General features: G+C 42.4%; 1 protein-coding gene across 1 annotated transcript; it reads right to left on the bottom strand.

The window, feature by feature from the left end:
• Positions 1-2892: 2892 nt before the first annotated feature.
• arhgef15b (Rho guanine nucleotide exchange factor 15b) lies at positions 2893-21788 on the bottom strand. The gene is made up of 16 exons (XM_020629242.3): positions 21459-21788; positions 15065-15603; positions 11683-12690; positions 11525-11579; positions 11083-11150; positions 10231-10523; positions 9469-9629; positions 9099-9251; positions 8875-9004; positions 7764-7838; positions 7346-7438; positions 7098-7252; positions 4901-5068; positions 4636-4721; positions 4414-4518; positions 2893-3970 (listed from the first exon to the last, which is right to left on the bottom strand). The coding sequence occupies exons 2-16, from the start codon at positions 15501-15503 to the stop codon at positions 3801-3803; spliced, it is 3159 nt and encodes a 1052-aa protein (XP_020484898.2). The 5' UTR covers positions 15504-15603; positions 21459-21788; the 3' UTR covers positions 2893-3800.
• Between the last annotated feature and the right edge of the window lie 62 nt (positions 21789-21850).

The raw sequence follows: 21850 nt of genomic DNA, 5'->3' as shown, positions 1-21850 counted from the left end.
CAATCAACATTGTCAACTCCTTCTTACCTGTTGAAGTCCAAATCCTCTTCTACTTTAGATAACAGAAGCAGGTCATGAACATTGGAGTTAATAGTAATTGTTTTTAATCATGGCTGATATTATTACACCAAAACCACATTCTAATTGGCTTAAAGTCATAAAAGGTGACTATACGGGGTTTCTTCAGTCAACCAGTAGGGGGCGCTAATTCACTGCTCGCAGAGAAATAACCAAGAATGTTTGGTTTGGTTTTTTTTACTCGTTCTACAAAATCAATTAAATAGTCGACTGCTTACTCGGTTAAACAACCCACAAGCTACGAAACGGAGCTGGAAAGTTAACATGAGTCACACCAAAGGACACTGTAACGTGAGTTTTCTTCATAATTTGTTTTATATCCACCATCGCTGGCTTACTTAAAGGCAAAAGTTGTAAACAAAGCGGATCATGTGGTTCTGTGCACTTCACTATCTTGGATGTTTGTGCTCAAGCAGAGGTCCAGGCAGCCAACCCTGCCTCCTCTCTCCAGCAGGACCCTGCACCACCCCTCCCTCCAGTCTCTCTACATGGTGTCAGGCTTTTCAGACTGCCGCAACCAAACAGGTGAGCCTGTTTTAGATGCCCACATCTGTTTCAGAGCTTTATCCATCTGTGAAGCCTCACTGATAACTTCTTCTCTCCAGCTCATCCCATCATCACCCCTGCAGACTTCTTCTACACTGACCCCACCATGACCTGTGGGAGGAGGATCCCCAACTTAGTGAGTGAGTTGAGGGTAAGTGGACTTAAAAAAAACCCCCACATCTAAAATGTGTTTCACAATTAACCTATTCATTACCCCCAAAACATTGAAATCTAGCCAAACAATACAAAACACCCCACTTTCATAGACTTCAAGCTATTTTCTTTTGTGTCATTTTAGAATTATTTTTATATATATTTTTGGATCATGAATTCTAAATCAGTGCCTCCATTAGCTGCTGCAAATAACTTCTGAGACACAATAAACATTTGTTAGTTTTTCAGATGACCTTGGATCCTTTTTCGCCTTTACAAAATGTAATAGTTTTGTTTATTCACCTCATGTCCAGTCCAGTTAGATGTCAGTTTACTGTACAGACTAACATTGTTCCCCCCCAATCATATTCTGTATTGACGCACAGCATCCAAACCATTCATCTTTAAAGTAGCCAAATATTTTAACACTGATCATTGAGATTTCATTTTAGATGTTTTCTTGAAGGGAATGTGTTATGAGTTTTTGTTAGAAATTGTTATGTCACCAATGCAAATATTCAATATGGTTTAATTATTGCAGAAATGGGGAATAGTTAATAGAAACAGAATTGAAGCTTTTTTTAAAAAAATCATGATTAGACAGGTTAGTAGGGCTTCAATACACCAAGTGGGGACCACACATTAATAAAAATGGGATTTAAAAAAATGTAATGCGGTGTTGTCAATGCAGAAAAACATCAACTGATACATTAATTTGAATTATTAGACTTTGAATTCTCAAATGAAACGCTTGTTAAAGTACTCCAGGTTGCGATAATGCATTGGGCTCTGGTTGAGGTAAGGCTAGGGGTCCGTCTGCAGGTGTCCTCTGTTCTCTTTTAGTGGAGGTGGGTTAAGAGCTTATTTAGGGTCACAGTCAGACGAGAACATTTTAATAAGATCAACTCAGTCCTTTCAGACAGAGCTAAGACACCCACCAGGGCGCTGAGAGGAAATTAAGACCTGAGGAGGAGAGGAGGAGACAGTTTGTTTTGACTATAAAGACCTTCTGTAAGGTCAGTTATGTGGCTTTTTCATTGAATGAAAACAAGAAACATGTGATGATTGTGTTTTTAAAAGCACATAAGATTAAGAACAGTTAATGGAAAACAAAACATAAACAGTGACCAAGAGCTGTATAGAAAATGAAGACTCATTTTCTCCACAGGTCTTTGACGGCTTCCAGCTCAACACTCCACCACCAGTCATGTCCACCTGCCCGACCCCGCCAGCCTGCCCCGACCCTTTTAGATCTAGACCTCACCCCACCATGGAGCTCGGCAGCCTCACCTTGAAAATAAACATCCTTCACCCTGCAGTGCAGCCGAACCGGCTCGTCCTCCAGCTGACCCAGGAGGAGGACCAGGCTGTCACCAACCTCCTGAAACTGCACCACCAAGAAGAGCCTGCACGCAGTGAGGAGACAACCCTGTTCCATGCAGGACCTTTGGAGTCCACTTTAGCTGAGGAGGCCTCGCAGCGCTTGCATCCGAGTAAGGCCAGTTTGTCGGGACGTGAGGGGAGATGTTGGTCAGACACTGAGATCGAGGCAGCTAACACCCTCTCGAGTGGCTTTAGCTTGATGGACAAAATGTGGAACCAGAACCAAAGTGCTAAAAAACATCCAGATCCTGTACCAGACCTCCTTCAGGGATCAGGGACCTTGCCTGCATTAATAACTCCTTATTCTACCTCACATAACATTAGTTTTTGTGACAGGGAAGATGGAGAACCAAGCTACGGGGATTATTTGTCAGAGAGCAAGTCGAGCATCTCTGGAGATTTCTCAGAGGTGAAGCAGCGGAAGCTCTCAGAGTCTGAGGGAGATGCTGTGCATGTTCTCTTGAGCCTTGCAGACATGGCAGTTTTGATGCAATGATAAGTCTTTTACCGGTGGGTTTTCTTGTCCCCGAGTTTGTTCTTAAGGGTCTTAACTACCTATTTCTGTTATTATGGAAACAAGTTAAAGGTCATTTGCACTGGTTGCTTTGAAAGTTGAACCCAAATAGACCCCAAAAACTTTTTATTTTTCAAGGTTTGTAGATCCCTCATGAAAAGTCCCCTTTATTGCACATGTTTGTATCGTTGTTCAATAAAAAGAATACAAAACTGAGCTAAAAAGTGTCATTTTTTTTTAATTAAAAGCACCACAACTGTTTTGAAGGAGAGAATCCCCTACACATTATTTACAACACTTTATACATTTCCACATAAGATTACCCAGCTTCCATGACAACAAGCAGCAGGGGGCGCTACAGTATTAAACTACAATGGCACAAGCTAACGAGCTAGTGGACAGCACAAAACTGTAATGGCAGTACAGTCTAGCTCACATTGACATGCATTTTAAAATCCTCTATGTGATCGTACCGGAAGTCTTAAATATTTGTTCTGCGTTCTGAGTCGATTCAAAGGCACTTCCTGATTAGATTCGTCTCGTTCAACACTTGTATTTCAGTCAAGGTGTGTTTTGTTTTTACAACTGTGGCATCAAACGTGTTGCATCCTGTGCTCTCGTCTCCTTGACGACACACGACAGCCTGTTCATGGCAGGGACGAGAAGATTTTAACGGGTGTGTGTGTGTGCACATGTGACGACTATGATATAAGAGGAGGTACAGTACGGGAACATCAAGATCTTTTTCTTGGCTGTAGATCTGAAGTGTCTACAATCTTTGCCGAGCAGCAGATAAAAAGATCAGCATTTTAAAAAAGTGATTGACGTTAATGCACGACTGCATGCTCTAAAGAAGAGCTCGACTCTGCAGCTGTAGTGCTGCAGGACGCTGATCTTTGTTTTTGAATGCACACATGCACATAAGTGTCAGTAAATGATCTACCACACGCCCAGCAGCTTGCAGTAAGTGCTCCTTTAGTATACAATAGATAGGGGGATGATTGTAGATCTGGTATGCTGTCTCATGAGCATCAGTCTTCTTTCACTTCCTGCTTGTAAGAACAATACCTTTAAAATTCCCTGAATACTCTACATACACAGCTCACTTCTTTGACAAATCTAAACCCTAACTGCTGGTGTTGGCCTTGCTGATGGTGACCATGCTTGCCGCCTGCATGACCCTGTAGCGCTCTCGCAGGTTTCTCCGCCTCACGTGCTCGTTGGTGATCTCTATGACGTTTCCTGAGGGGAACCAGCCCTTCTGACCGTCCGACAGGCGGATGCCTTCGTAACAGCCTGAGAGAAAGAAGAGGAAATAGGAGGAGGGGCAGGGGCGCGGGAGGAGAACAAACAGGGGAATATTGGAGGGTTTTTTTTTTCTTGTTCTGTTTCGATCATGCAAGACGAGTCATAAGAAACTAATAAACTGCTAAAGTGGAGGGTGGAGGATGAGGCAGTCATGAGGATCAGGGTTTATAAACAGGCAGGGTCAAAGAAGGGGGCCGTGTTAATTACACACAGTCACGTCAGGATATTAGACTTTTTTGTTTTTTATTAAAGGAAATCTGTTTTAGTCGGTAGAAAATCTAATTTTACACAACTTTATATCATGACTTGTAAAAAGTGTTTGTCTTGTGAAGGATCATCTTTTCGTGGCATAATTTACATTCTAACTCCAGTTTGAGTCTTTATAATAATAATATTAATATGTAATACTTTGGTTCCCTCCCCTTCCTTACCCTCGTTCGTTTTACGGATGATGTTGATGATCTCAGTGGGCTCCAGGGTGAGCTCGTCTGCCTGCTGGGCGATGTACGGCTCCACACACTGCACCTGTGGACAATCTGACACACACACGCGTACATAACGGTGAGAAACTTCTCAGTTATGAAACACACACAACCACATGCAGTAGTGTCACTTTGTGTGTTTGTGTGTGTGTGTGTGTGTGTTGTTCTAACCCCAGTCCTCGTAAATCACTTCATCGTCGTCTCCGTCAGGGTTGATGGGATTTGGAAACGCAGCCATCCACCTGTGCATGTCTGACCTGTTCACACAAACAGCTTGTTAAAATTCTTGTTGTTAGGACGAGGGCATTTTTTGAATTGTTTTTGAGCAGCTGACATTTGGATTATAGAAAAAAAAAAAGAGAGACAAATCCTGAAGGAAACTTGTGCAATGTTTTAGGATTTTTTTTGTTGTTGTTGTAATTGTAGAGGTACTCACTGAGATGGAGCTTTGATCAGCCTCTCCATTATGCGCCCCTGGTGGTTTTCCAGCAGCGTGAGGTTGAAGCAGTGCTCAAGAGGGCTGCCGCCACTCCCGCCTTCATCTAATGGCTGCACCTGCACCAGAGAGCGGTGGGCGTGGTCGAGCACAACAAACCGCTCTGCTCTGTTCAACAACAAAAATCATTTTTTTAATGCATATATCCAAAATGATGATCTAATTATCTTTAGTAGCTTCTTGATGACCTTGTTATTTATATATCAGAACTAAATACTGTATTCAATGTGAATGTTACTTTTTTTTTTATTGTCCATGTGGCAATAACAAAACATTATTTTAATTTTAGTTTTTAAGCTTCTTTCTGTAACATTTGAGGAAGAGAGTGGAGTTATTTCCCAAATGGTGACATAGTGGAAGTATCATTATTGTGTTGTGTCTCCTATTCAGTGCTAAAGATATATTCTGACAGTTTATCAAAAATACAGAACCTGAAATTACGCTGACTGCAATCTCACTTTTACAGCCTAAATGTAAAGCATCCTGCTCAATGAATCCCCGGGTCATCCTGTCCTGTGTGAATACCATTGTTGTTGACAGGGTTAAAGTCAAACCATATTTTTATGATCACAGATTAGATTAGAGAGAATTATAATAACCCCCCGGCGGGGAAACTCATTTGCCACCTGCCACCTCTTTGCCAATGAGCTTGAAAGAGAAGTGCAGCACATACCTCTGAAAAGATATTCCCTGAAGGAAATACATAACCTGAGTTTGAAGAGTAACTCACAGAGTACAGCGGGTTTGTATGTGTTGTTTCCCAGCAGCTGCTTGATAAGTGTTTAACAGCACTGTCCTGTCAGATATGCTGGTTGTACTGTTGATAATATGTAGGGTATTGTGACAGAAGTGACCGAGTTCAAGAGATCATTCGTAAACATTTAAGCCTCTAGGTTATTAGACGTTTACAGTCATGCTAGTTACACTGTGAGGTTATTCTTACAGCTAACTGCAAACGTCAGCAGGATACCATAGAGAGAGGTAGTATCGATACATCTCAAGTTGAAACTTTGTTTTTCTTCTTTTAGCCGAGATTATTTTTCCATTTAAACACTGATAGTGTAAAGTAGGTAAACAGTTTGAGCCATAGAAATAAATAAAACAACATATATTTAAGGTTGAAACTATATCTGTTGTAGTTTAGCCTAGCTTAAATTAGCATGTTTACATTGAAAGAGTGCTGATGTTTTAGAAGGTTAACTGTTCAAACTATGGACACAGACCTGAACATACAGCTAAGATTTAAACTATGTGCGTCTTAGTTTATGTTAAGCACGCTAATAAGCAGGAAAAACAGCCTAGCTTAGCATAAAGACTGCGTTAAACCTCTTGGTGATGTGAAGATTTCTGCTAGGTGAGGAACCCTCCTCTGCAAGGACTGGAGTCTGTCTTTCTGTTGTCAACGTTTCTCTAGCATATAGGTTCTGTCCATCGTTTCTGGCTTCTGGTGTGTTTTGGAGTTATTTTGTTATTATCCTCTCACCCTAAACCTTCCAGCTAATGGAATGGTCACATACCACATGAGGCCAGACAGGTTTTGGGTCGCGTACAAGCTGTCTCCACATGTCAAGCCCAACCAACTCCTGCTCAGTGGAGTGAAAGCTGCAACCAAGCGAGCAACTATTGTCTACAAATTTTTCATGTCAATCTTCCTGTGGTAAACCAAGTAAGTGGTAGACCAACATTTCTATCCCTAAAGCATCAAGGGAACTTGAGGAAATGAAATAAATATGTCATGGTAAATGGACATGAGCTTGTAAAGCGCTTGTCTTCTAGTCTTCTGACTACTTAAAGCGCTTTTACACTGCAGGTAAAACACCTACACATTCACACACTGATGGCAGAGTGAGACCATCAGAAGTAACTAATCCCATTAATACACAACAGACAAAGCAGCAGGAGCAATTTGGGGTTAAGTGTCTTGCCCAAGGACACATCGGACATGCTGCTGCAGGAGCTGGGGATTGAACCCTCAACCTTCCGTTTGACAACAGCGCCACAGCCCCGTCATGTTACATCAAAAATGTGTGTTTGTCTCAAAGCAAATCAGGGTTTTTGTTTGATCCAACATGACAGGATGTCAAATATGAGTTGTTTTTTCCGGTGAAGGCGTTGAAAATCGATCTGTTCATCTCACCCTTTCTTGGCGGTGATGATGAGTAGATCATTGAAGAGGTAGAGGTAGATGGGCGTGAACTTTGCCCTCATGTTGAAAAGAGTCCCTCCTTTGGACATTTCCTGCAGCTCTCCCTTTTTCTCCAAATAACGAGTCTGGGAGATGATCGGGACGGCCTGGAGGAAACAAACACAGAGGCGAATGAACATTTCTTTCCTTGTCAAATAAAAGACCGATTGATTATTGAATAGTGATTATTCTTTATTTACCTTGAGCTTGTCAAACTCCAGTGTTTGAGAGACGTGGATCAGCTCCTCCATCTGTCTCATCTTTCCAACCTGCGTGTTACACTCATTAATGATCTGTGAGGGATCAGAAGACAGAGAAAAAGAAAGATTAATGTAGAACCTCTCGTTGTGTTCCCTCCAGCAGGGGTTATAAAACTGTCTCATTGAGAGCATTGGGTTCATTCCTTTAACAAAAACCCTCAAATATCTCCCTGTATGAGCCTCACTCTGCCTTTGTCCTCAGAGATATGACTCACTGTCACTGCAGAGCTCAATCAATAGAAAATCCTTCACTAACACAATGGCTGAAGTCTAATTTCCTGAGGCACGGGAGGCACTCGAGAGTCAAACTATCCGGATTTGTAGGCGGCAGGGAGGGTGAGGAGTGAGCTGCATTTACCTTTGACACTGAAGCCAAAGCCTTTGAGGCTGTCTGCTCCTCGTTCGTCCTCTCCTTTGTTCTCTTCAGAATGTTCTGAAACGCACAAACAACAACTTTCTACATCTGCAGTGGACAAACAACATCACAACAGCATACATTTTTTTTCCATCTTAAAGCGGCCAGGGTCACGAGTTTGAGGTGTGTTTGTTGAGAGGTCAGGAGGCGGGGAAGAGAAGAGATTGGGCTGGAATGAGGACGTTCCTCAGAGCAACGCACCGTGATGAACTCAAACGGATGACTTTCAATGGCATGTAGCGCGGGTCAGTAACTGCAAATGTACTGCAGCATTTTTTAAAGACACTTGGTGATCTAAAAAAAGGTTATCAACATTGGAGTCGTGCACCAGTGGCTAGTGAGCTATGACACTGAGCTTTTTCCTCACAAGGAAGGAGAACAGAAGAATTTTTCAAAATAAAAGTGGGGCCTGCAGACTCAATCAAAAGTCTTCAATCTTCTCTTTGTACATTTAATTACTGAGGCTTGTTATTTTGTTGATGTTGTGAGGTTATATTAGAATGGCTTCTTACTGTCAATCCTGTCATGCATATTTTTTGAACCAAATAGAAAGAAATCCAATCAATGCCTCTAAAACTCACTAATTATTTTGTTATTTTACGTGTAAACTAATTTGTAACAATTAAACAACAAAACTGAAGTCAATCAGAGCCAGGTTAACAATTCCCCCTTTGCTTCCAGTCATTATGCTATGCTGAGCTAATCACCTTTGTGCTATATTCATTGAACTACTGAATTCTTTGTTTACTGTCTGCACTTGTATGATGGATAATGTATGCAATATAAGCTTAGCAATGGTTGTTGACACTTGAAGACAACTGTGTTTGTTTGATCAATATGAAAGTTTTTTTTTTTAATTTGAGATCCCCTGGAGTATTCAAATCGTACGATGTTCATTTCATATAAAAGCCGCTGACAGCCCAAAATAATCGGTTTCCTCGTCGTTAGAATTTGTTTTAAGTCTCATATCACAAATGTCACACTTGCTGCTTTGAAGATAAGCAGCTACTCTACAACAAAAAAGATTTAATAATGGTTTATAGATGTGCCTTACTTCAATGAGCATCTTAATGCGTGTTATTCGCTGGAACGGCAGCAGTAAGAAGGACATGAAGGGCAGCCGCTGGCATTGAGGCGACTCCTGCAGACGTGTGATGACCGTCGCGAACTGCACATTGTTTTTCCTGTGGACGATAATCGAGTCATTTAACCTTTAATTAAACTGTGGAAAAAGCGGACACTGATTGAGATGGAGAAGCCAGGACTTCTGCTCCTTACATGAGCGAGGTGTAGGTCTTTTCCTGGTAGATCTGGTTGCGGACATAGTCGATATAAGCAGGGAAGTTGTGCTGGGCGTGATAGTGGATAATATCGCAGATGTCAGGGAAGACGAGGTCTTTGAAAATACGGTCCTCGAGGTCCTTCAGGAATCTAAAGAGTCAGACAGGAGAGATGATCATTTAAAAAAAAAAAACATACACGCTTTTAAGTAGTGATGACGTTCTGGCCTCAACTCAGGAAATGACTCAAAACTTTTTTTCCTATCACTCTGTATCTCTCCCCAAGACCTCCCTGTATTTCAACTCATAAATCACCATCCTATCCCCCCCACCTGTTTCCCTCCATCCCCCTCTGCGCCATTTCTCACCTCTCGCTGACCTCCCTGACCCGCAGGATGTTGGAGAAGAGAGTTTTCCTGTCTCTGATGATCATCGTCTCCTCCAGCTCCCGGCTGTCGAGAAAGTGCTCGGTCAGAACTCGCAGAGATCTGAGGTAGGAGGCCTCCGATGTCAAAACCTCGAACATACTCTGCCAGGGGAAGAAAAAAAATACAAATATTAACCTCAGCCTTTGAATAAAACTGCTCCCCCTACCTATTTCTCCACTGAATCTAATAACGAGTTAGTTTACTGTCCACTCTCTGAATTCCATTATGTATGACTGTACTTGAATTTGTGCAACATTTTTGCTTTTTTGTTTTCAGTTTAACAATTTATAGCGACAAGTGGTGATGTCATGAGATAAACGTTTTTTCGTCTAAATCACTAAACTACCATGTAGCAAAGAAGCTTCAAAAAAAGCAAACATGCATTCCCTTCCTTTACATGATGTGATTTTTTTCTTGAAAAGTCCTGATTGATGTTGGAAACTTTGAGCAGCGACTGTAAACACTTTGATGAACAGAGAAGAAAACAATCCATATCATATAACATCAGTGTGTGATAACAGGGAGGCAGAGTGGATCTTAATTTATATTAAACCATCACGTTAGTACTTTGAGATGTGATTTAAAACTTGATACAGCATCTCCCCTTTCTCTTCCCTTCTCCTCTCATCATTGATTTTCTCCCTGTAATCTCTCCTCGGTGCATTAGCCTCTCCCCGCATCTTTTCCCATCAGCCCCCTCACCTCCTGGTACTTGCACTGCTCAGGGGTGAGCTGCTCCAGGACTCCGCTGTCTCTAACGTCCTGGAGGTCCTGCCACAAGGTGCTCTGGCCCGGCGTTGGCACAGGGCTGCTCCTGAGTCCTCCGTTACCAGTTCCAGTCCCTGTCCCAGTGCCGCCACCGGTTCCAGTCCCGGAGCGACGGGCCGTCCAGTCTGTAGCGTAGTCGGCGCTGGTTTTGCTGATGTTGCGGCAAACGGTCTGGCGTCGGATCTCCTTGGTGATGACGGTGGCGCGGTACGTCTGGTAGAGAGGCTCTGAGGGGAGACAAGACAACTCATCACCAATTAGTAACATGATTAACCCTCCTTCATGCTGTAGATTTGTCAAATTAAGAGCAGCAGCGCCTGAATCTGTGTCCAGTGTCAAGGCGACTTATTATGAATTCAATACTGGTTTGAAAAGTAGAGTGTGTTTGCATCAGAAAGCTTGGTCTTGGATGTGCTGATGTAAAAATGGAGAATCTACATCTGTAGCTACTTAAAGGGAGACTGGCACAAATAGCATTGTTTATGTCAAAGTATGTTATTAATCTGTATTATAATGAGAAACGTTTCTATCGTAGCGCTGTGGTTGATGCTACTATGGAGGCAGCTAAAAGTGTGCAGCACTGACTCCAAGACACATTTTCCTGAGGGGAGAATAACGTGTTTGGTAGTGTATGGTATACTTCTATATATAATAAGAAAGCCTAACGACATTAAGATCCAGCAGCAGCTACTACAAGTAAAGAGTCGATATTAAATGACTAAGAAGCTTAAAATAGCTGCTGTATATTTTCAGAGACATCTTGAATTACAGAGAAACCATCCTTACCATCCTGCAGACGAGACTCCCAGCTGAACGACGTCTGCCTCCTGAGGGAGCCTGACCTCTCTGGGCGACTGAAAACGGGAAGTTTAGAAAAAAATGGAAGGGATCAACTGATATGAAACTTAAGTTTTCCCCAATGGAGTGGATGACAGGAATAATGACACCTCCTTACACCCCTTAACGCTGACTTAAAGGATAAGTCAGGTGAAAGTTTTTACCTCCTGGTCTCCAAATTATAGAAAAAGCTTAAAAAAACAGCAATAGTGATTCATTTCAAAATAAAACTTCCATATCAGACTTTGGCTACACAGATAAAGCTTTTTACCGGGATCAGTTCATTGATTTTAGACTTTTCATTGGATTCCTTGACATAGAAGAATTAAAAAAAATGTTTTACCTTATACTTTCAAAAATGTAAATTAGATCAAAATGAGTGATCACTCACGTTTCTTCCGCTGTGTCTTCTTTCTCTCCTGCATTCCATTCATTCTCCCCTCCCTCTGAAAACACGAGAACATTGTGTCACTTCTTTCAAATCCACAGAAAATGTAACGCTTCACATCTCTTCTAACACAAAGAGAAAAGTGTTTGTCCAGTACAAACCTTTTCTCTGTGTGAGCGACTGCAGCGAGGCACTGCTCAGCCTCCTGGGGTCCGTCTTTGGCGGTGGAGGCGGGGGTCTGTGAGGGCTGGGTGGGGGTCTGTGAGGGCTGGGTGGGGGTGGAGTTAAGGCTCTATGGGGGCTCAAACCACTGCCGGTTGAGCCGCCGGGGGACGACGGCCGCAGGTTGCGCCACTCCTCCAGCGTGGGCTGGGGAAGTGGAATGCCAGCGCGTTGGACGGGCGTGAGGCTGCGGCTATCCAGAGTCAGAGGCATCCTCGGAGGGATGGCGGGCGGCACGTCCTGCGGGTTCGACACAGCTTCTATGTTGTTCTGAAACTCTGAGGTGGGGTCTGAGGTGCTGTAGGAAAGTTTGGAACGGGCCGGTTTGCGTACTTTAATAAGAGGGATATCCAGCTCCTTACACACAGGTGGAGTCTTTTTAGGAGCAGAGTCAACCACAGGAAGTGTGGCCTCATAAATACTCTCCTCCTCCTCCTCATGTGTGGGTTTAAAGTGGGTGGATTGCGTCTGTTTTGGGGGGACAGGTGGAGACTGGGAGCGGGTGACAGCGAGGGAGGTGAGGACAGAGTGAGGGCCCGGGTCTGAGCGTCTCCTGTGACCATCCGCCAACAAAACACCCAACGAATGATGAAACTTTGCTTTGTCTTTTTTAAACATTTCACTCTCATCAACCACAGAAGTCCTGTCCACCTCACCCCCTGCCCTGCTGTCTCCTTCCCCTTCCCCTCCCCTCTCCTCCTCCCACTCCTCCTCCACCCAGTCCTCCTCCCTTAGTTCCTCCTCATAAATCTCTTCCTCCTCTCCACCCCCTCCGTCCTCCGCAGTGTCCACAGGCACCCACATTAGTTTCATGCCAGGCCACTGGACGTGACATACGCAGGTACAGCTCGGGTCGCAGGACGGACTGAGAGGCGTGTCCGGACTGTGCTCCGCCTCCGCTTCATCGCCTCCTATTGGCTGAACCTCCACCTCTTTTCCGTCAGGAGCTGCATCAAAAAGAGCGGACAATGACTTTAAATATGAATGAAAATGGAGGACACTAAATCAACATCAGATGTTTTAACATTGTTTCTACTTTGAAAGCTAAATACTTTTGGTGTCACGTCGAGGTTGAAACCCTAAACTAATGGTTATGAATTAGCCCCTCACATGCGTCTCATCAGCGTCTGAGCGTCTCCTGTGAGGTCTGAGCCTTTCTTTTCTCCACTCAGAAGGCTGAAGGACGGACTGTCGAGTCAGTCCTTCACTTTGCATGTATTCAAATATTCATGGAGACTTTGGGGAGTTGTACGGCGGAAATTAAAATCCAATATTGACAGAAGGAAATGGAATAGGTGGAGCAAAGAGTGAGGAGGGTCAGAGAGTACAGAGGAAAGTCTTTACCCAATACATAGCCTTTTTTTTCTTAAGATTTTATTTTGGGGCTTTTTGTGCCTTTAATGTAGAGACAGGACAGTGGACAGAGTCAGAAATCAGAGAGAGAGAGAGCAGGTCATGACATGCGGGAAAGGAGCCACAGGTGGGATTTGATCCTGGGCCGCCCGCTTGGAGGACTACAGCCTCCATACATGGAGCGCACACACCAACCGCTGCGCCAACCACTTAATTGGATGATGGGGGGGAAAAGTTAACTGAGCTGTGGGAGAACATGATAGAACCTCTTTCCTATTCTCTGCTAATTGTCTTAACTTGGTCAGAATATTGATACAGAAAGACATCGTCGTCCTGAATCACTACGGCAACCTAAACAGATTCAACCCACTGTGTCACCACTTCAAAGACAGAGGGTTTAAAAAGAGATGACGACAGTGGGACAATCGAATTCAGTGGATACCTTCTTCATGTCTTGAAGAAGGTATCCACTCAATTATTGTTTTTTTTTTGTATGTCTTAAGTCCTCCATTTGTGGAGTGGCTGAAGTGCAAGAGTTTCTTTCTACTTTGACAGTGAGATAATGTTGGGCCGTGGATAAAAGAAGTCAAAGGATGATGCATGATAAGAGGTAACAGTGACGACAAATTGAAGTGAAGAAATACATTAATTCTGCACTTCAGCGTTTTAGGAGCATCTTATATTCTGCGTTCATCAGACATTGTGATATAGAATTATTTATATGCTTGCTACATATCAATTTTTGTGATGTTGTCTTTATCACAGGTCATGTATCGCACATCGTATCATATCGTATGGCGTGGCACGACATTGTATCGTATCGAATCATAAGTCACCTAACCCAGTGATGGAAATGGTGTCAGACATTAGCTTTTTCAAGCAGACATAGATCACTATGAATGCTACAAATGCTGATGCATTGTCCCAGAGTACTATATGATCATTAAAGGGATCCTTTCATACTGACAGGGAACCAAAACTAGGAAGTGAAAGAACTGGGTGAGTAAATGTTTAGGGGACACGCACATCTCTATTCACCAGTCCATGAGATTTAACGTGCTCCACTTTACGACTGAATTATCACAAAGCAATATCTGCAAGACACAGATAAGAAACAATGGCTCACAATGCTGTCATAGTATCTTACTTATTACCGTAAGTGTGCACCACTTCCTGCTTCCATATAACTCAGAACTATGCGCGCACACAACACGCTAACACACACACACACACACACACACACACACACACACACACACACACACACACACACACACACACACACACACACACACACACACAATCATGCGAACAGCTGACTGACTGAACCTGTTTTTTTGTCTGTTGTGTACTTTAGCTGTAGGCGCCTCCCCTCTGTGTTTTAATCATTCTATTGTGCTCTAGATTATTATTTCATACTAATTAAAGCTCACACACACACACACGGGCGCGCACACACTTTTCCTTTCGGTTTGAACGAAGTGACCGTTCGTCTAAACCTGGGTCTACTCCAGAGTGTGTGATAGTCCTCTTAACGTAAGTGATACTGCAGATTGTAAGATCTCAGTTTTATGTATATATGCTGACGAGCTTCAGCTTTATTTGAGTGCATCATGACTGCATGGCCATTATACACAGGCCTCCCATTAGGGTTAAATATACACATGTTGTTTCGATTAAATAATTGTTTATTGCGATACATTTTTGCAATGTGTTTCTTGCTCTTTCATGAAAACGATAACATTGCAGTTGTATGCGCAACCCTAATGGACAGCATGGCTTTAAGCGCACACGGCACGGGAGTGTACAGAGGGGCAAAATATTTATTGTCAAAACTAAAAATTAGAAAGGGACATTTATTCAGAAATAAAAAAGATAGAGTAATAGCAAAATTGAATTTAAGAAAAAAGTTCAATTAAAAAAAAAAAAACATCTTAAGATCAAAGATTAAGTGACTGTCCAGTGTACCTGATCTCCCTCCTTCCACGCTGATGCTGTCCACCTCCTCTCCTCCAACGCTCTCCTTCTGCTTATGCGGGATTCGGCTCCTCTTCAGAGGCAGTGGAGGCGCCTGCTCTCCTCCGAGCGGAAGCTGCAGACTGGCCCGGCCCGGTTTGGGCTTTATTGTGGGCGGTCGTTTGAACCGCTTACTTAGTTTAACTTCTGCCGTACCATTGGTGGGATGCTCCACCCGCTCCTTTGATGTCTCTTTCGACTCCTCTCTGGTAAACTTTTCCACGATACTCTTAACCTTCCCTCCTGAGAGGCTGGTGCTGCTGCCTCTGTCTCCCAGAGGAGGGGATCCGGGCTGTGTCGAAGGCTTCGGGGGGATCTCTGGTCTGGGTTTGGCCCCAGGTTTGAGGGCTGAAGGAGACGTGGGCCGCTGGGATGCTTCCTGGACAGACATGGTGGCTGGAGTCTTTCCTTTTGGTGCGTTCACTCCCAGCCCTGACCAATCAGAGGTCAGGCTTTCAGGGCAAATGTTAATTTGAGCATGTCATCATCACCTGATGAGTAAAGAGAAGGAGAGAGAAGTTTAAACCCAGTTGGATGTTATATCAAATTCAACCAGTATTCCTATAACGTTTTCAAACACATGATGAGGAGCTTTAAAAACTCTCAAATCGGTGCAACTGTACCAGACAGAGCAATAATATAATGTCACCTCAAGGCCTTAAGCTAACACAAACATAAGGAGCAGGCCATAGGGCTGTTAAGTTGACTTCTATTTGTCTCCATTGCGTCAGGTTATTAAAAAATGTGTACCTGTAGTTTTCAGCTCTAAGAAACATCGACTTACATGACATCACTTGAGGCATTTTGCGCCTCTCTATCATAGACTTTATACCGTTTTTTATTTTCAAATAAGAAGAAGCACAGAAATATTCACAGACGTTTGAAGTTTTAAAATCTGCGTAATTACTCTTTAAAGCTCTTGATGCTCTCATGTAAGGGCAGGGGGGGGCGTGGTCCCCAAACTGGTAGGTCTGGACCCCTGATTGGGTCCTAATTCTGAAGGATTAAAAAGAAAATGAACGAGGTAAGAAAAAGAATCCTCTACAGTTTTCCTCCTTTTTAAAAAAAATACTGTCACGTCTTCAGGCTCCATAAATAAAGATCTCATGAGGACTTTTATGGAGTCACAAGATGAACGTTTTTTTATTTCATCTCCTTTCTGGGGATTTCATGTCGGTTGTAAAAAAATGTTCCTTGTTGGACCTCATCTGGTAACTTCTACTTAGCCCGCTTAGTCGTTCACTGTGACCCCTTTGAAATAAATGCAACATCGGGTATAATAACAGTGATTGTCTGTGTGTGACACAAACATTTACACTGGGCAGATTTTCCAGTACAGTACAATCCTTGAATCAGACTTTGAGTTTTGTGCTACATATTCCTCACTGACTGCAGCTGAAAGTATCATGGGAATGAACTTTGTACTGTAGGAGCCGAATCATACCTGCTGAGAACACATTCCTAAGTGTGTTTACAAGGAGACATACTGAAGGTAAATACAGAAACAGCTTCAGATCTGTGAGCTTTGTAGTGTAAATCTCAACCCGACTTCTTTAACAGTTATTTATAGACGCCTTGCCGCTGAAGAGAAGGATTTGGGTTAATAATTTAAAAGGCTAAATGGCTGGCATGTGTCTAGAACTGGGAGGCTCTTAAAAATCGGAAGACACTTTGAAATGTTTCTAGTTCAGAAACGAGAAGCCCGAAGAGTTTTATTCTATTTCAGTCTTTTTAGATGCATTGAGCATCATTCTTCAATTTCTTCTTAAGATTGTTTGTAAGATTTTTCTTAAGTTGTTCTTAAGAAGACTCCATCAGATTCACCAGCATGTTTTTAAAAGACTGAACTGTCTGCAGCTGTGTTTTTATCTTCTTGTGTCAGTAAGTTGTAAGCGTGTCCACGTTGTTCCTAATTAGCATAAGTAACCTCCCACCAATGCCCATAAAAGGGCATGATTGCAGGGCCCTGCAGACACAAGAAATATAAGGTAGTGGCGTTGCCTAACGGAGCCCTGATGACGACACAGGCGGAGCACAGACTACTTAAAGTAGGATTTAAGAAGAAATGTGTTCTTAAGAACAGTCGGTGAAGGAGGCCCCATTGTAAAGATGATCCCAGAGGAGGTGCTCCAGGAACTACACAGTGCCAGACCCCCTGAAAATATGTTTGGCCGGTGAATTCTTTCATCTACCTGCCACCTTGGCCGGCGAGTCAAAAAGTTAATTTCGGACCCTGGCAATGCCTATTGCTGTTAAGGAACGTGTAATACTTGTGTATGTGTACATACTAATCTTAGGATTCATAGCACACTCAGGTTATTCAATTAATAATTAACCGTTGTTTTAATAAAATATCATCTCTCCTCCCTGAGCGCTGGAGTCATAACTGGTTTAGCCTCAAGCTCCTTGTAATGTTTTACTCTTTCATCGATGATGATTTCTTCAGTTACAACAAGTTCCCAGCCGTCATAACAGACTCCGCCTTTCAAAGAACGGCCCTTAGTTTGTACTGTTACTCCTTCTATACAAACACATCTAAATTAGGACACAATGGCCAAACATTAAAAATCTAGAAAGGTTGTTTTTCAAGAAGAAGCCTACACATCCTGAAGCTGCACTCCTTTATAATTCATTCGTTTGAATCGAGGAGAGGAGTCTGTGTTCAAAGCTCTCGGCTCACTCAAATGAAGCAGTGAAAACGTGGCAGCCGCTTCTGTCAGCGCCGACGTTTCTATAAAAAGAAACATGATGACCAGAATATGAAATTCAATTTCCATTCTGGTTGACCAAATGTTCGTGCTGCAGATTCTCCACGCCATGTTTTTTTTATTTTTTTATGTGTGTGTGTGTGTGTGTGTGTGTGTGTAACAGCTGACGCAACACCACACCAAACCGGCCTGGGGTTAGTCATCCTCTGACTGAGTCATGCAGGAGAACATGTCACTGCTCACTGAAGAGTTTAGAGTCATTTAGTGAATTTATATTCAAACAAAGAGAAATATCCAAACTATTGCTGAAACAATCAGTCCATCAAGTTGTTCTTGGCATGTATAAATGTCATTGCTGTTATTTTTGTTTACAGTTTAGGGTACAAAAAACATTTGAACACATAATGTTTGGCTCTTGGAAAAGCATGATGAGCATTTTGGACCAACAGATAAGAAATATAATTATTGAACTATATGAAATGAATAGAGTCAGACCGATTAATGGGCCAGTTGATAATATTGGTATCACATCATTTTATCACAGATATCCTTGTTTTGACCTTTCTTGCCTTCTACCTATTCACACACTGATGACAAAGGTTGCTATGTGGTAACCATCAGAAGTAACCAATCCCGTTCATACAAATTCAAATGCCGCCAACGAAGCAGCGTGAGCAACTTGCAAAAGGACACATCGGACCATGTTGGTGCAGGAGCTGGGGATTGAACCCCCAACCTTCCAGTTGAGAGACGACTGACTCTACCAACTGAGCCACAGCCGCCCACTCTCCATTGTGTCAAGCGGTGACGCATACGTGCACATTTACTTTCGTCTTGTCCTGATTGTTTGATAACTGCATTTGAGAGATCAACAGAATTCTTGTGTAGATCTATATCTATCTCTACAGATTAAGATAGATCTTAGATATCGGCATTGGATTTTCCCCCTCCCTAATATTGATATCGGCCCGAAAAAAAATGCCATATCAGTCGGGCCCTATAGAAATTAAACATAAAAACTATGAATCTGCAGCCTTTTATCAAACTGTTCGTCACTGGATTCTTAAAGGGGACTCCACCAATTTGTCAACCGTCATTAAACTTATCACAAGAAGCACTACAGATATTTTCTGTGGTTTGCAAAGCATCAAATAAGTTGAAGAAGGTAAGAAACTATTAGGTTTCATTATGGGTAATGTAGGAATTGGTGTTAAGAGTAAAGGGGGTGTAATAAGACTTTGAAAAGATTCAATATATTGATATGATAATAAACAAAGTCATATTGATATTAAGTAAATAAAATGATCCATGTTCCTGTGAGGAGTTTTTAAACTGGTTATGAAACAGACTGAAATGAATACTGATGCCTCTTCATGAGCTTCAAAGTCAACAGGACCATCATCATCATCATCATCATAAAGAGTGACTATTTCTATGAAGTGTCTGAAAACCCTGCCGCAGGGTAGGTGAGTGTTGCGCTGCATAAAGAGCCTGTGGTTTACACTTTCCACGCCAAGATTCTTGATGAGATGAGAACTTTACGGTTTAAAGAAAGTTTGTTAAACACGACTTTGTATTTGATGTACAAGACAGCAAATAGAAAACATGTACCACTTTGTCCACAGGGGTCTCCTAAATCAGAACAAGCAGAGAGCTCCTTCTCGTCTTGATTACAGGCCAGTGAGGCCTCTCTATTGACTTTAATTGAAATCATATATAGGCAGGCTTTGTTATATCAGCAAATACGACATTGTTGTCAGTAGCATCAACATAAAATCATATTGCGATGAGACTTTTAATAACAGGATCTCTTTGCAGCAGCTACGTTGATTTTGACCCTTATTTTTTTTTTTTTAATTTCTCAGAAAAGTCTCCAAACTTTAAAGTGATCAGTTGCTATTTAGAGGCCTTTCCTGTCAAATAAAGTGTAAGCAATTCCCCATGAAGCCGAGCAACTGACCAGACAACATTTTAAAGAAATGAATCAACGGTAGAGACAGCAGCAGGTAAACAAAAGCGTCACAGACAACAATGCACTATTTTAGGCTCTTGAGCAGTCTTTTCCATACAGCCTTAAAGAAAGTCAATAACACTCAACCGACTGCTGTTTGAAAGAGCACCAGCTAGTCAGACCTGTTTGGAGGGGAGTCAGGGAACTTCAGAATAAAGAGACAGACACAGTTTCACATTTCAGTGTGACGACGATTCATGTATTCAATAAGCCATGGAGGAATTCATGGCATGAAAACATTGAGAATTTTCAGAATAAAATCTGCTCTTTACTTGTTTAAAACGTAACAGTAGACATGATGTCATCGCAGTGGTACATGTTTTGGGGGGGTATCATTGGTCTTTCCAGGTTTCAGTTGTGGCCCTCTGGCTGTTTTCATTGTCCACAGAGTGACATGAAAACCTCAGTGGGAGGGTTTGTTCACAAAGCACTGGCAGTGGAGATAACACATTGTTATTGTGTGTAAAGGCTCTAATATAGACTGACTGACAGACCAGACCTGAGGTCAAAATTCCCCCCTGACTTTCCCCTCAATCAGCCCTCACCATAGACTCCACTTGTGTTTTGTCTCATTTTGCTTTATGACCTGGTTCATTCAATAGCTACATCCCAAAGTCCAGTGGACCCTTACACACATACACACACTTTCGGCTGGGTCAGTGGGCCACTCATTCATTCCAGTGAGTGTATTTGTCCTGTTAAATCCAATATGGACCAGATATGGTGTGATCCCTCAAATCAGACCGGCTTGAGGACAATCCTTAAGTGCTTAAAGGGGGGAGTCCATTAAACACAATGTTGTGTGTGTGTGTGTGTGAGAGTGTACAATGTGCCATCTGCTTCAGAGACTAATGGGTCAGCGTGTGTATGTGTGTGTGTGTGTGTGTGAGAGAGAGTGAGTGTGTGTGAGTGTGTGAGTCAAATTGGTAGGGGGGCTTTAAGAGAGTAACCATTACAATACATGTGATGTGTATGGAAGCTCCACGTTGGACAGGAAGAGGGGGCGGAAAAGGTGCGTCGGAAAGGGGACCACAAACACACACACACACACACACACACACACACACACACACAAACACACACACACACACACACAAACACACACACACACTGGTGACATGTCTGGTGAAATGATGAATACATGAAATTGCAAATGTAGCCTGAATATGCTTTTTATCTCTTACTAAACGGATACTTTAAAGGAGTAACCTATCACAATCTAGCCCAGCAAACGTAAAAGGTAATTGATATTAAACACATTTTCCAACATAAAAACTAATTCACTTTAACCTATTGTATACTATTCATAAAATGTTCAAAGCGAAGTTTCCCTTTAAAGGACTTGTTTGTATCCCTCAATACTACATACTGTTACATACCTGCAATACACATTTGGAAAATATGTAAAGATACACAGCTGGAAGATATTGTACATTAAGATATCTAAAGCTACATTCATTTTCTATTATTAAGTATGACTAATATCTAATAAGGCCTATTATCTAGCAGGCTATTACAGAGGTTAAGAGAACAGGTGCCTAACCGGCTAAACCAAACCACACCTGCTTAACTACACATAATTAACCTGCTTCACTTGAAACAACAAGAAAACAAAAAGAAAACTCACCATTTCACTCAGACATGTCTTGCTCTTTCTCTTCTGTCATTCGGCTTTACTGTCGGCAGTCCAACATCGTTAGCTTCGGAGAGAGAAAACGGGCTTTTGGGTTGAACCCGCTCCGGGGCGCAGCTCCGTTACTGTCCTGTGAACTTAACGAACAGGAGAATAAACAGTGAGGAATAAACCTCCACAAACCAGGTGTGTTTCTTATTGTTTGTCTGACAGGCTTGTTGTCTGAGGACCCATCATCTCCCTGTTGTTGTCTCCTTTGTTACCAGCAGCGTGTGAGAGGAGCGGACGGGAGGTAGGAGAGCCACCACAACCCCCCTGAGGGCGAAACACTGTCAAGTACTTTTAAGGGACATTTAGAGGATCCGGTGATGCATTTCAAAATAAAA

The sequence above is a fragment of the Labrus bergylta genome, chromosome 22, assembly GCF_963930695.1.
Source record: "Labrus bergylta chromosome 22, fLabBer1.1, whole genome shotgun sequence".
Lineage (NCBI taxonomy): Eukaryota > Metazoa > Chordata > Actinopteri > Labriformes > Labridae > Labrus > Labrus bergylta.
This window is presented reverse-complemented; position numbering and strand designations above follow the sequence as displayed.